Source organism: Acinonyx jubatus, chromosome E4, assembly GCF_027475565.1.
Source record: "Acinonyx jubatus isolate Ajub_Pintada_27869175 chromosome E4, VMU_Ajub_asm_v1.0, whole genome shotgun sequence".
In the NCBI taxonomy this organism is placed as follows: domain Eukaryota; kingdom Metazoa; phylum Chordata; class Mammalia; order Carnivora; family Felidae; genus Acinonyx; species Acinonyx jubatus.
Window position 1 is genome coordinate 24,935,585 of NC_069395.1, and position 15,929 is coordinate 24,951,513.

The 15,929-nt window shown below is 48.6% G+C and overlaps 1 protein-coding gene across 3 annotated transcripts in view; it reads left to right on the forward strand.

Annotated features, from left to right (window-relative positions):
• The window catches only part of PM20D1 (peptidase M20 domain containing 1), a 44,985-nt gene that overhangs the window by 21,408 nt on the left and 7,648 nt on the right, over positions 1-15,929 (forward strand). For 2 of the 3 annotated variants that reach the window (XM_053209622.1, XM_053209621.1), the window contains exons 11-12: positions 5,041-5,209; positions 7,364-7,463. In XM_053209622.1, coding sequence (XP_053065597.1) covers positions 5,041-5,209; positions 7,364-7,463 — 269 coding nt within the window. Of the gene's footprint in view, positions 1-5,040; positions 5,210-7,363; positions 7,464-8,876; positions 15,024-15,929 lie in introns of those variants that run through there. The other variant, XM_015069956.3, reaches the window with a different exon arrangement.

Below are 15,929 nucleotides of genomic sequence, written 5' to 3' on the forward strand. Positions count from 1 at the left end.
GCAATGCAGAGGAAGTGTCAGAATAGGAAGAGGTGTTTGGGAAGCTGTTACAGCCTCTCAGGCAGTGGACTGGGCCCGGGTGATGGGGCGGAGAAGGGCACCTGCCAGGGACGTGGGACATGGGGTCAGCAGAATGCCGTGCGTCCCAGGCACGGGGAGACAGAAAGGCAGGATGGCTCCAAGGTTTGTGACCTGGGTGGCTGGCCAGGTGCCGATGCCTTTAACCAAGATCAAGAGTGTAGGAAGCAGAGCAAGTTCACAGAGAAACGTAATGGTCGAGAAGTTTGAGAAGCTTATAAATTATAAATAGGCAATTATAAATACCTCGGGTTTGGAGAGCGAATGAACAAGAGATACAGGCTGGAGTGTTATTAACATAAATGAAACCTCTGGAGTCAATAAAATCCCACAGGAAGGATGTGCAAAATTAGAAGTAAAGAGGATTGAGGACAGAGCCTCGCAATGGCCTGCTACAAACACCAAATTAAAAACTATTAAAATCAGTGTGTAATTGCGAGCTGTGCCCTGACGCAGAGGGCCCGGGTGCTAGTGGAGAACCAAACGGAGAACCAGACCTGGCATGGGGGTGGGCAAGCCTTCCCCGGGGACGTGGCATTTGAGCTGAAAGATAAAGGGTGAGTAGACATTATTCGGAATGTTTGTCATCTTCAGGAGAGGCTAGCTTATTTAAAAGGCAGGTTAAGCTATAAAAAAAAAAAAAAAAAAAAAGAGTTCAAAAGGTAAATCTAATCCTTCAAAAAATGACCTTAAGAGGCAACCCAACAACTCTCAAATGAATGATATGTTCCAGAATTCGGCAGGGGCAGGGGCAGGTGGTGTTCCCTGAGTCTCTGATGCGGATCCTCGAGGCGCAGCCCCCCTTAGACTTCATGGTCCTTTCTCCCTAAGTTCTCCACCCTGAGGGTTTTGTTTGTCCTCACGCAGGGTGGGAGGCACACCCCCTCAGTGCAGGGGGGTGGGGGCAATGGACTGATGGCCTGCCCAGAGTCACCCAGCATTCGGGGGAAGCTGGGACCGGTGTGAGCCCTGGGCTCTGCTGCTTTTCATCAAGTGCCAACCTTTGTCCTCTCCCTGGAGGATCACGGGGCCAGGAAATCACTGAATTCCCCCTATTGAACTTCTTTCAACCAGTTTTTTTCCAGCCTCGTTCCACCTCCATGCCCTTTCCAAGGGCTGTTTTCCATCAGCTGGGGTTTGCGTCTCCCCAGATTCTGGCACTCTTCCCTCCTCTCTATTCCCGCACCATAGTGCCCTTCCCAATCTATCTCATGAAATCCCTGGACCCAGCCTGCCCACCTGCCCCAGTGAGGAATGAATGGAAAGTCTCCCATCATCCTGAAAGCACACAGCACCCTTTTGTTCTGGTCCTTTCTCTCCCTCATGCCCTGGTTCCATGCATCGGGTTCTGTCCTCAGATATCGTGCTGGTCCGAGGGCCAAGGGTACAGGGCCTAGGACTGGATCTGGCAGGAGCATAAACAGTTCCCAGAACCTTCTTCCTCCACCTCTAACTGGGTTCTCCCATGTTGTGGCTGTAAATAGGTCCCTGGCACCTGCCTATGAAGAACAGTCTTCAGAAATGTGCCAGGCTACCCTGTAGAAGGTTTGTGCTGAATGGGCCTCAAGGAGAAAAATAAGGCTACTGGGAGATGTTTCAGGAAGCCCCCACTTAAAGGAGAGTTTGGGAATATGGTACCTTGGATGATAATGAGTTTCTCAGAGGGTGGATGTCTACCTGTCTAGAGTGTGGTAGAGAAGATTCTTTGCTTTCTTCGTTTCTTCACCAAGTGTTTATTGAGTGGCTGCTATGGTCTAAACACCTGGGGAAATGGTGAGCAAGACGGCCAAGATTCCCATTCTGGTGGCACTACACTCTAGTGGGGAAGGGACAGCAATAAGCAAGTAATCAAATACTTTAAGAGGTTAAGTACCATAAAGAAAATCATGTGATGATGGGTCCCAAAGCGATTGTGAAGTGGGGGTGGAACAGAGAGTCAGTCCTCCAAGGCGACATTTACCCTGAGACCTGAGATAGAGCAAAAACCTGGGAATGGTAACCAGGCAGCAGGGGCACAGAAGACATTCAGGGGCGCCTGGGTGGCTCAGTGGGTAAAGCATCCAATTCTTGATTTCGGTTCGAGTCATGATCTCACAGTTCTTGGAATTGAGCCCTGTGTCAGGCTCTGCATGGGGCTCCATAGCCTGCCTCTCTCTCTCTCTCTCTCTCTCTCTCTCTCTCTCTCTCTCTCTCTTCCCCTCCCCTACTATGCACTCACATGCACACATGCTCTCTCTCTCAAAGTAAATACACACACACACAAAAGAGAGGCGCCTGGGTGACTCAGTCATTAGGCAACCAACTTTGGCTCAGGTCATGATCTCACAGCTGGTGAGTCCAAGCTCCCCATCCGGCTCTCTGCTGTCAGTGCAGATCCCTCTTCAGGTCCCCCATCCACCTCTCTCTCTGCCCCTCCCTCACTCCAGCTCTCTCTCTCTCCCTCTGTCTCTCAAAAATAAATAAACATGAAAAAAAAAGAAGACATTCATAACCAAGTTGCTCAAAGGCAGAATGGATTGTAACTCGTGATGGTGCACTTTCTGCCATGGAAGAATTCAAGCACAGGCTGGATGGTAATCTCGTGAGTGTCTATGAGAGGCCTCGCCTTACAGCAAGATGGAGGCTGGACTTGCTAACTCTATCTCTAGAGACCTTACCAAGGTGTTGATATCCCTTGTCCTTGCCTTCAACAAACTTATCATTCCCTTGAGGGGAAAACATATCTACACATAAAACAGAGGGAACACGTGATGGCGTGGGAATGTGCAGTAAGGGCTGTAGGAGCTCAGAGAAATGAGAGACCAATGTGCCTTAAAGTAAACTTCGAGGTCCCTCTTACCACCGGCGGGTCCCTCCTCTTAGTCCCATCCTTGTGCCCCTGATTACTGCCCAGGCTGGCCCCTCTATTCTAAACAAATAGCAGCTAGCATATATTGAGTGCTTACTGTGTGCCAGAAACAGGCCCAAGCACATCACGTAGGTTAATTCCAGTGGTGGTCACAACCACCTTACCAGGTAGGTGTTCCTGTTATCCTGACGTTAACAGGTGAGCGTGCAGATGGCACAGAGGTTAAGCAGTTAGCCCCAGGTCACACGACTATAAGTGGCTGTCCGTGGCACGAAGTTTGGTGTCACTGCTCAATTTTTGTGCATGCCCCTCTCCAGGCTCAGACTGTCCCTGCTTCTTCTCCATCAGTTTCATATCCTCTCCTCAAATTCTGGATTCTTAAAATCCATACCACTAAGGAATCCATCCTCCTGGGCCGCCTGGCTGGCTCAGTCAGAAGACCGTGCAACCATTGATCTCAGGGTCGTAGGTTAGAGCCCCACATTGGGTATAGAGATTACTTAAAAAAATAAACAAACTTTAAAGAAAGAAAGAACACCATCCTGTTTCTGGCCCTCCTTCCGATCACCTCGACCTCTATGTGCTTTGGAGACAGTAAATCATCACCCTTGTGAAGTCAGAGACCAGATTCAGATACCCAGCCCAGTGATACCCACTGTATAACCCTGAACAAGTTACTTCATGAGACAACTCCAACTATTTTTTTTTTTTTGGCTCATATCTTTTAAATTTCTGGTATCCAGCATTCATCACATGCTTTTATGCTCCTGACCAGAAACACAGAAACACAGAAATGAGGTAGACATAGCCCCTCCTCTTATGTCAGGACCTGGCCCAGCACTTAGTAGGAAACTTGGTCTCTTGTGGCCTCTCACTGAGGGGGGCTCCCATGTGTGCCCTCTTCCATTTCTGGGGGCAGGAATCTTTAAGTAATTTGGGACAGGGGGCAGCAGGCACAGTCCCAACCCACCTTACAGGGGATGACTGGGAGCCTCCCAGTTGGTTGAGGATATATCAAAACTATGCATTAATTCTTATATTAGAGAATTTCAGACAGAAGTGTAGAGCGAAAATAAGCTCAGATAAATGAGTTGTCCATCCTCCTTCCAACTAATCCAACAGCGGGGAATTGGGGTTGGCTCAATGGTGGTTTCTAAGCCAGAAATAGGAACCTTCATTTCCTTTCCAGACTCAGCTCCTAGCATACTTCTAGGGGACGCTGACCTAAAAAGGAGTACCCTTGAGATAATGTCCCCCGTGCAGGTGATCCTCAGCTATGGGACACCCCCCTTTCTAGGACAGAAGCAGTTCTAAAGCAATTGCTGATAAATGAGTTGAGGCTAGTGCTGGGGCTTTCCCTGTGTGGTGGGGTGGGCTTGGGGACCACCCTAAACCAGCCTCCTGGTCCATTCCCACAAGGCTCCATGTGACCTGAGCCTCAGGGTCTGGTCTACGTCCTGCCTGAGACCAGGACCTGTGCTGGATTCAGCTCTAGTTGTTTCAGACTGAATTCTCTAGGAGCTTCCTCAGGTTCCTTCCTGAGGAAAGGAAGCAAAGAGAAAGCTTGAATACCAGTCCCCCAACTCCTGACTTTTTGTCTGTGTTGAGCTCATCTTCCTGGCTCCAGTGCAGTTAGTTACAAACAGGAAGCAGGGATGCCCAAAGAGGAGAAAGAAAAGTGTGTGACCTTTTCCTCAACTGTCTGTGGCTCCCAGGTTGAGTGAGGTCGTCACATCTATCACCCTTGCCTGAAGATGGTTGAGTTCCCCTTTCTGCTGTCTCTTCTACATTCCACCCGGCCCATGACTCACGGCCCAAGAGGAAGGACACACAATTTCCTGATTTCCAATTCTCTGCCTGCCTCATGGCTGTAAGGCAAGCCTCCTGAACATTTAACCTAAATCTACCGTGCTGTAGATTTCTTTCCAAGAAGACCCAATTCTTCTATCTCCTACTGCCAATCAGCTGAAATTGAGGTCCCGGTGCTAAAATGAGCTCCTCTGTAAGCTCCAAAGTCCTGCCTTGCTGGAGACAAAGCAGGACTATTTCGATTCATATGGTACTTGCACAGCAGATAGTAAGAACTCAAACTCCCATTTGCTTGCTCCCTCAAGGTCCTAGAACGCGTCAAGAACATTGTGGCTGATAACAGGGTCCAGTTCCACGTGTTGAGTGCCATTGACCCCCTACCTGTCAGCCCCTCTGACCATCAGGCCTTGGGCTACCAGCTGCTCCACCAGACCATACGGTCTGTCTTCCCGGAAGTCAACATTGTTGCCCCAGGTAATGACTTCATCATCTGTGACTACAGGGAGGCAGGGGCTGGAACTGTTTCCTATCTAATGTCTACTGCCCCACCTCCACCTCCACCCCAGCTGTTCAGCCTGGAAACATCTGGCTGCTTCCCCTCGTGATGGGACTGGAACTGTATTTTCCTCTTGGAGTGGAAGTCAGAAAGCAAACAGGAAGAGAGCAGAAACAATAAATTAGATCAGTCATGCCTGGGTCCTGGCTTCACCTAGGCCAGCCACTCTGGCATGGAGGAGAGGATCAGCCCAGACCCCACCCCCACCCCCACCTTACTCCTTGAGGAGCCACAGAAAAGGCCAAGATTCCCCCAGGCTGGTTCTGATCTATGCAAGGATAATAGCTCAGCAACAGAGCTCAGAATCTGCAGCCCAGAAATGCCTCCCCACCTCTACCATTTGCATTAACCCCCTTCACCTCTCCCAGCCCAGACAGCAGTGCCTCTATGCCCTTTCCCTGGTCTTCCAGCATACCTTCCATTCCTATACTGGATAGATGGTGGCTCTCCAATTTAACGGTGGAAGAGGGTTACCTAGGCCACTTATTACAGTGAAGGGTTAGGGCTCCCAAAGATTCAGCCTAACCAAATCTGGAGAGGACACTGGAGTCTGCCTTTTTAACATCCCTCAGGAGATTCTGAGACCAGATGGTGGCTGACCACAGTTTGAGGATCTCTGGTCCACGATGTGAGGATGGCCCATAATGCTAAGACCTGTGTCCAGTTTTGTCTTTTAAATCTAGGTTTATCACGGATTCCCTCATTTTCTAAGCACATACTTAGGACCTGCCTCTGTGCTAGGCATGGGCCCATAAAGAGTGTCCGGTGAAACTCTGCATCCACAAGATCAGCTGTGAAAAGGGCAGCCTTGTTTTTTAATCAACCAAAATCTAGCTATAAGCCCCACTCCTCAGGAAATCCAACCTCAGGTATTACTGAGACCTCCAGGCTCCCCACCACCACCCTCATTTTGAATCAGGCCCCGAGGTCTTACGTAGCAACCTGACATGGGAGTCCCTTGGCGGGTGGTCATAGGTCCTGGGGGCTCCCTCTGAGACATCCATTACCTAGCTAGAAAGTCACTTCAGGTTAGAGATTCCCTCTGAATTCCGGAGAGTAGGATCTTTGACTCTAGACATAAGACCCCATCTCCCTGAACATACCAGGCAACCATCCCCTCCGAGGTCTGCCCCCTACTCGAACTCCTGCCACAGAGCAGGGCTGGGTCTCCACCATCCAGGGACCGTGGCCCTCACAGTCCCCGGTTCTTCTCTCTTGGCTCTCAAAGCTCCCTACGCTACCCTCTCCCCTCTGGGGCAACCGCCATAATCCTAACAGGGTTAGGCTTTTATGGGGAAAAAAGATAAGCAGGCATCAACTGATAGAAATCCCTAAAGCAAGGAGTTTGAAGGGCCTAGTTACCCATTTGAAACTGGAAGTGGAAAATGAAACAAAACACAAACTAACATCTCAGATCATCCCACCACTCTTCACTGGGTGCTTCAGGGGGTCTTTTCTCAGAGAATGCTCCCCCCGGGGACAAGGCCCAGCCCTCACTGGAGAGGGGGTGAGCTGCTCCTACCTTCAGGAGAGCAAGACACTGGAGAATAAACATCCTGGGACTTTCCTAACCTCAGGTTTGACTCTTGGAAAACAGAAAATAACAGGAAATTATGTTCTACTTTAAGGGGACTGCATTTTATAACAGTAAAACTCCCCGGGGGGGGGGGGGGGTGGGCATGTTTATTTCTGACCTAGGGTGGTGTAAAGAGAGCTGAGGCAGTAAAGAGTTGATATCTAGATTTCCGAAATAGCCCGGGGAAGGGTATAAAATGAAGGTACTGGCTTCCCTGGTCATCGTGGAGCGAGGACACTTGGCTCTGGATCACTCGGGGATGGCTCACTAACGCCCTTGGGAGGAGACCCCATGCTTCTGGCCGAACGGTGTTTTAGAAGGTGTTGAGAACGGGTAACCCGAAGGTTAAAAATTCAGAGCGACAGGCTCCCAGGAGGGCCCAGGTGATGTTCTTATTGGCCCAGGGGCCCTAATTTTCCAGCCAGTCCACCTCCCACCAGTATCTTGGCTTGATGATCCACATCAAGCCTCACCGTCCTTCATTTTCTCTGTCCAGGTGTTTGTATCGGCAACACAGACAGCAGACACTATACAAACCTCACCACCGGCATCTACCGGTTCAACCCCCTCTACCTGAATCCTCAGAGCTTCCGGAGGTGAGTGAGTGGAGTAGGTCTGGAGAGCAAGGGGCAAAGAGGAGGTACATCTGACCTGTCCCCGCCCCTTTCTCCTGCCAGCCCACAGAACAGGAGAAAGCTGGGGTTTGCACAGGCTAAAATGAAGACTCCTAGAACCCAACTGGCCAAACTTCCTCATGGCCAGAGCCTTGCCACTCCCCAGAGTGCATGGAAATTGGCCACTGGTTTTCTGGGATGGAGATAATCAGATGATTGGAAAGTCTCTGGTGGAAGTAGGACCCTTGGGTCTTAATCCCTCCACCTCTTCCCTTTGGGAGCATGCTTACCCTCTGGACGTCATTTTCTCCCCAGAAGGGGAGACTCCAGACTTCTCAGTTACCATTCAGTGAAACAGACCCGCTTGTGGTCAAAGGTGGACACATGCTTTGAATTCTCAGAAGAAAACACTCTATAGGGGAGCCTGAGTGGCTCCATCGGTTAAGCCTCTGACTCGTGGTTTCAGCCCAGGTCACGATCTCAGGTTCATGAGATCGAGACCCGCATCGGGCTGTGCGCTGACAATCCAGGGACTGCTTGGGATTCTCTTTCTTCCTCTCTCTGCCCCTCCCCTCTCCCCCTTTCTCTCAAAGTAAGTAAATAAAACATAAAAAAAAAGAAGAAGAAAACACTATAGGGATCTAAGACATGATCATCAATTTTAACTATTGTATGTGAATTACTACTTTGTGGGTTCTTCAGCAAAATCTTAGTCCTTGGGCGTGGGGGGTTGACTTCCATCTACCTTTCTGTTCCTTCCCATATCCAGACCTGATTTCCCCACTCTAAGTCAGTTGCCAGTAGAATGAAAATACTGTTTTTGAATACGAGCTCAAGAACAGCTTTCATGGTTTTTGTTTTTTAACTGGAGCCGCAGGCCGCTGCTCTTTATTTCCTTTTATCTTTGAGGTTACATGTGTGGTGTGGTTGTGTGTTGGGTGGTGTGGAGGCTGGTTGTGGGCACAGGATCAGATGGAAATTTCCTAGGTGCAGTAGAGGTGCCCTGGGCAGCCTCCCTCTGTCTCCTTTTGTGCCCCTAGCAATGTGGGGGCCAGGGGACTCTAGCCTGAGAGAAAGAGAATTAAAAAGATAATTTCCCCTCAGGGGACAAATTATCAAATCGATTCCAGGGCAGGAAATGATTCTGAACTCCCCAGGATTTTAGTATTTTCTTCCCCCCACCATTCTTTGCCACGGTCATGGATCCAGGAAAGATGACCTACGTGTCACATGAAACCTCACGTCTTACAAATAGCCTCTCCCACGTGCCCACTTCCTACCCCTGGAGGGTCAAAGGCCAGTGGCTTCAGGGCATGTGAGGTGGGGGTACTCTGCACTAAGGCTTGTGCTAAAGCGGTTGGCTTTCTCCAACCTTCCCCTGAATCTCTCCCACAGCATCCACGGCATCAATGAGAAAATCTCAGTCCGCGCCTACGAGACCCAGGTGAAATTCATCTTTGAGTTTATCCAGAATGCTGACACAGACCAGGAGTCAGTTCCTCACCTGCACGAACTGTGAGGTCAAGGAGCCAGCTGGATTAGGGGTGCCCGACCTCAGCCGAGGCTAACTCAAGGGCAAAGCTAATGTCGATGAAACTTCGGGTCAAAACCACATTATGATACATCACCCTCTTGCCTTGATCACTCCGGATTCACCAAAGAACAGGCCAAGGAGTAGGGAAGGGCCAGCAGAAATCTGGCTTCTCCCTTCCTCTGAACATCTGCATCCCTAGGCTGACCAGTGCTTGCTTACTGCCTTCTTGTCCCCGTCTTAGAGGTTACCCGGCTTGTTTGTCTTGCGCTGGTTATTTAACCACCCCTTATTAAGGCCAGACTTAACAAATGCAGATTTGGGAAAATCTCAAGCAGGTTTTACCTTCTAGAGATGTTTAATTTAGGGCATGCTTGCCAGGCTGCCTTCTCCGTTGCTTATCTATTTCTTTTGGCTGTAACTTCCTTTCTCTCCCCGCACCTCCCTTGGATTTTTTAGCTGGCTTTTCATCTCTCCTCTCCTGCCCCTGCATCCCTTCTCCTGCCCTCCAATTTATCCTACATCTGGAGCAGAACTTAGTCAACTGTGATACCACTGTAATCACTACAACAACTAGTCAAATAACGTGAGCTGTGCGGCGTGAAGCGGTCAACGAGGGGTGGCACGGAGGCAGGGGGGCTTTGGAGGAACCCCCAGCCTCCCGGTTCTGGAGGCTGGAGCCTAGAGAAAAAAGCCTCTGTCCTTGGGCTCCTCCCAAGGGCTCCCTGGGCTTTGCTCCCTCCCTTGCCCTGTTCCCACCACCTGCTTCTGCCTCACCCCAGGAGGCACTAATCTGTGGAAACATTTCCCTGGCACTTCCTATGGGCTGAGCTCCCAAGAGAAGGGCACTCGTGATCCCGCCTCTCAGTGGAGCCCAGGACCAGCAGGGCTCCGGCCCTGGCATCTGGTCCTGGTTCTGACCTGTCAAAGGGAAGGAGAAGGGCATGGGGTGGGGGGGAGCCAGGAGGAGCCTGACTTGAGGGTCTCTGCCCCAGGCGGCGGGCAGAGAAGGAGCAAGCTGCACTCCCTTAGGGAACAGCAAGGCTCCTGTCTTCTCTCTGCGGAGTCCGACCCTGAGCATATTGGAATCTGCTTAGTAGCTGCCAGGTAGGGGGCATTGGAAGGCAGCATTTCTTGGCTCCAAGCTGGGAGCTGAGTTTTGTGGGTCACTAGGGAGTTGGGGTCAGAGAGCGAGACGCAGAGGGAGCAGGGACTTGAGAGACTCCATTTTTCCTCACCAGACAAAGGCCTTTCCCGCCTTCCTGGGGTTTGACAGCCATGGCTGTGAGCTCTCCCTTGAAGTTTAGGCTTAATGGAAAGTGTTAGAAACACAGTGTGAGGATTATTTGAGCTTTTTTGCTACTCCCCCTAAGATTCACATTCCTTCCCTCACCCTCCCTTTTTGTTGCCAATTCAGTACTTATTCAGCCTTTGTTGGAGGGTGAGCTGGAGAATAGAAATAATCCTTCACATTCATACAGAGCTGTACAAAGTGCTCCCGTCCACCTGATTTCGGCAGAGCCCCATGAGGAAAATATTACTGCCCCTTCTTACAGAGCAGGAATTGGTTCTCAGACTGGTTACACAGCCAGCTAGGGGCAGATTCAAACCCGTGTCACCTGGCCCCAGATGCACCATTTTTCCATGATCCTAAATTAATGATGGAATCTACTTCCCATCCGTTCTCTGACTCAATCCCGACAACAGCTCCAAGGGGCTATTGCCCCTGTTTTACAGATGAGGCAACTGAGACTCAGAGGTTAAGCACTTTGCCCAAGGTCATGCAGGTGTTGGGAGCAGAGTCTCTCTGAGTCCAAAGCCTGTGCTAGTAGTACTGAAGGGGAAACTGAGACTCAGAGAAGTCATCTGCCCAAGATCACACAGTTCTTAAGGGGCAGCCGTGGAATTCAAATGCCAGTCTAAAATCCCCAAGTCCAGTGCCTTTTCAATCATACCACGTTGCCCGTCCCAAGAACCTGTGGTGTGTGGCTCATTCATTCCGATCCAGGGGGATCTCAAGGACAAAGGCTGTTTTACCATGGGCTTTGATTCGTAGCTCAAGCTCTCTGTGTTCCCCTGGCCGACCTCACTCTATTCACACCTCTTCCCTCTGTCTGCCAACACTCCTTACCACCCCCACCCCAGCTTCTGAGTTGGGCTCCTCTCCCTTCTTTGAGTTTAGGGACAGCTAGGTCTCTAATAACCCATGGGATAATCGGAAGGAGAATGAGCAGGGGACCTGGTCCCCATTGGATCGCACCACTCTCTTCTAGTGTCAGAAAGGATAGTCTTTTCCAGCGTCTGGAGTGGGAAGGAAGACCCTTGAGAGGGAACTGCTCCAAATCCTGGTTCTGAGAACGCAAACCTTCCAGCCCTATGGCCCCCAAAGGCTTCTGGAAAGAATGAAAATGCTGGCCAGACCAGGACAACGTGAGCTCTAAGACTCTGGGCAGGAAGGAGCAATGAATCTGAAACTTTCCCCCACCCCTCCCCACATCCAGCTACCACTCCCAAAATCCTCCTGGAAGGAACCTCGGCGATAATCACAGGAATACCCTACATCCCCATCCAAGACTTCACTCAAGCTTCTTACTCATACCTCAGGTTGGAAAGAAGGCAAAATCTTCCCAAGCAAAGAGGATGGGATGGGAGTCCCTTGATGTTGCCCCAGGTTGCTAAAAAATGTGGCCATTCTGGATCCAATATCCTCTCCTTCTGGAGGAGATAGTAGAAAAAGACAAAGTTCCTACTGGAGAACTGAACACTTCATTAGTCTGTTTGGGTTTTTTTTGAAAATTTAAGTGTACATAATTTTATAAAAATGAAACTACCTGCAATTTCACGGTTCAGTGTCCATGCAGCTGCCAATAAAAAGGATAAGCATCATGCTTCATATATGTGACGTCTAGACCTACAAATATAAAGATGTAAGGATAATAGAAAGCGTTTAATACCCAAAAATATTCCTCAGCCACCATGTGCCATGCTGTAAATACTACACTAATTCGTGACAACCCCCAGAATCAGAAACTAGAACTCAAAGAGGAGCGAGAAAATGGACAGTCAGCCCTGCTGAGAAATAGCATGTTGTACAGGGATCCATCGCAGTCGTGCTGAGAGGAAGGATTTGACAAGTCGATTTTCCTTTCTCTTAGCTAAGCACTTTGACAACTCAGTTCCTCCCTGCACGCCAAAGCCATGTCTGTCTCTAAAGTTCACAGTGACAAAACCTATACATCCTCAGGGTGTTCTTTTTTTTTTTCTTTTTGAAGACATAGGGCAAGCTCTGTAGAAAAGTGTCGCGCTGGGGCCTGAACTGAACTGTGTTAGTCTCAGGACCATGTGTGTACGGTGACAAGTTGCCCTGTGCCAGCACTGAGTGCTGAAACCCGAGTGACCGAAACACTGGGTTTCTGGGGGTTTTCGCAGCTTTCATTATTTCGTTGTGTCCTCAAAAAGTCAAACATAGAGTTACCATAGGACCCAGCAAGTCCACTCCTATTTATATACCCAAAAGAACTGAAAACAAGTACTCAAAAGTTTGAGTACTCGTAGCTTCACTCTTCATAATAGTCAAAAGATAGAAACCACCCAAATGTCCATGAACAGATGAGTGGATAAACAAAATCTGTTATATCCATGCTATGAACGATTATTCAACCATAAAAAAAGGGATGAAATACTGATCCATGCTATAACATGGATAAACCTTGAAAACGTTACACTGAACGAAAGAGGTCAGACACAAAAGGGTCACATATTGCATGGACCCATTTATATGAAATGTCCAGAATAGGGAAATCCACAGAGACAGAAAGCAGACTAGTAGAGCGGGGGAGAGGGGAGTAACTTCATGGGTAAAAGGTTTCCTCCGGGGGTGGGGGGAGGAAGGGGTGAGGAAAGTGCCCTGGAACTAAATAAAGTTGGTGGTTGCACAGCGTTGTGAGGGTACTAAATGCCAATGGATTGTGTGCTTAATTTTTGCATGTAAATGTTACATCAACAAAAAATGTTTGAGGTATTTAGGAGGTGGAGTCCATGCATGGCCCTTGGTGGTTGATGGGTAGGGGGGAGGCAAGGTAGAGCAAGGGGTCCAGACGACTCCCAGGTGGCTGACATGAGCAAATGGGAGGGCGGCTTCATTTACCCAACCGGGGAAGACTGCAAAAGGAGCAGATATCCAGGAGATGACAAGCTCCATTTGGGATGTAACAAGCTGGACGTGCCAAGAGATCCAAGCCTGGAACTCAGAAGAAAATAAACCTGAACAGTAAGAAAATAAACAACCTGAATAAAAATTGGGCCAAAGACCTTAACAGACACCTCGCCAAAGAAGACATGTGGATGGAAAATAAGCATGTGAAAAGATGCTCCCTATATGTCATCGAGGAAACGCAAATTAAAAGAAGAAGATACCAGGGCACCTGGGTGGCTCTGTCGGGTTGGTGGGTTGGGCGTCTGACTTCCCCTCAGTTCATGATCTCACTGTTCTTGAGTTCGAGCCCCATATTAGGCTCTGTGCTGACAGCTCACAGCTCAGAGCCTGGAGCCTGCTTCAGATTCTGTCTCCCATCTTTCTGCCCCTCCCCTGCTCACAGTCTCTCTCTCTCTCTCTCTCTCTCTCTCTCTCTCTCTCAAATATAAATAGCATTAAAATTTTTTTTAAACATTAAAAGAACGAGAAACCAGTACATACCTATTAGGACGGTCAGAACGCAGAACACTGACAACACAGGTGCTGAAGAGGATGTGGGCCAACAGCCACTCTCTTCCATCGTTGGTGGGAAAACAGAACTACAGCAACTCTGGAAAACAGTCTGGCAGTTTCTCACAAAACTCTTACCGTATGACCCACCAAGTGCACTCCTTGGTATTTACCCGAAAACGTTTATCTACACAAAAACCTGTTTCGTAATTGGCGAAACTCGGAAGCAAAGAAGATGTCCTTTAGCAGGCGAACGGACAAACCGTGGCCTAGCCACACGATGGAATATCATTCAGCACTAAAAAGAAATGAGCTATCGAGCCATAAAAAGACCCGGAGGAAGCTGAAATGCGTATCACCCAGTGAAAGAAGCCAATCTGAAAAGTCTACATACTCTATGATTCTAACTACATGACATTCTGGAAAAGGCAAAACTAGAGAGACAATAGAAAGATCACTGGTAGTGGGGAGGGGGTGTTATGGGCAGGCAGAACTCAGAGGATCGGTAGGGCAGTGAAAACACGCTACATGATATTCTAATGATAAATATATCATTAGGGGCTCAGTCGGTTGAGTGTCAGACTTTGGCTCCGGTCATGATCTCATGGTTCATGAGTTCGAACCCCGCGTTGAGCACCGAGTCAGGCTTGCTGTCAGTGCAGAGCCTGCTTCAGATCCTCTGTCCCCTCCTCTCTCGGCCCCCCTCCAAAATAAACATTAAAAAAAACATACCATTAAACATTTGTCTAAACCCATAGAGTGTGCAACACCAGGAGTGAACCTCAAGGTAAACTATGGGTGATGACAACGTGTCAATATCGGTTCATCCTTGGTAAAAAATGCACCACCCTGGTGGGGCACCTGGGTGGCTCAGTTAAGCGACCGATTTCAGCTCAGGTCATGATCTCACGGTTTGTGAGTTCGAGCCCCATGTCGGGCTCTGCGCTGACAGCTCAGAGCCTGGAGCCCATTTCGGATTCTGTGTCTCCCTCTCTCTCTGCCCCTCCCCCACTCATGCTCAGTCTCTCTCTTTCCTTCCAAAATAAATAAACATTAAAACAAAGAAAAATTTTTTTAAAAAATGTACCACTCTGGTCAATGGTATTGATGAAGGGGGAAGCTATGTATGTATGGGGGCAGGGGATTTATGGGAAGGCTCTGTACCTTTCTTTCATGTTATTGTAAAGCTAAAGCTACTCCTAAAAAAAAAAAAACTGTCTTTTTAAAAAATTAGAATGTGTCCGCAAACAGAAATTTTAAACGTACTATAAGGCATTAAAAATTAGTATAAATTTTAAAATATAAAGTATCTATGCTTGAGGACCCTGTAATCCACTTGGCAAAACAAAACCAGCCCGTCAAACAAAAAGTCCCTGTAAAGTAAGTCCCAAGCTGCGTACCTGATATCATCAGAGAGCACTGTCCTCTTTCTCTCCCACTCCCCACCCAGCCATGTATTAAAAAACGTGCTGTTCTCCAAAACTGCCACGTTCTCCTTGGCCTGCCTGCCATTTCACTGCTTCCTCCGACTAGAATGCTATTCTCTATTCCCAATTCTTTTGGGCATTTACTTGGGAGTGGAATTGCTGGGGATACGGTAATTATAGGTTTAACTTTTTGAGGAAAACAGCGAACTATTTCTACAGTGGTTACACCATTTTACATTCTCACCAGCAAATGTACGAGGGTTTGGATTTCTCCACACTCTCGCCAACGTAGGCTTATTTTCTGGGCTTTGCCTTTTTTTTTTTTTTTTTTTTAATGGCCAACCTATGAGTATGAAGTGATATTGCATTGTGATTTTGATCTGCATTTCCCTAATGATTAACCTAAATAACTTAAAAAAAATTTTTTTAATGTTTATTTACTTTTGAGAGAGAGACAGACAGACAGACTGTGAGCAGGGGAGGGGCAGAGAGAGAGGGAGGCACAGAATCCGAAGCAGGCTCCAGGCTCTGAGCTGTCAGCACAGAGCCCCATGCGGGGCCCGAACTCACAGACCGCGAGATCATGACCTGAGCCGAAGTCCGACGCTCAATCGACTGAGCCACCCAGGTGCCCCAGACCTAAATAACTTTTAAATATACCTAGGTTTCCCCAACCCACAGACTTGTTTTTGACCTATTATATTCCAACAGTCTACTTCATAGGGTAATTATTAGGATTAAATGAGTTAATAGATAAATCCACACAGGAAGAGTCAACTGAAGCA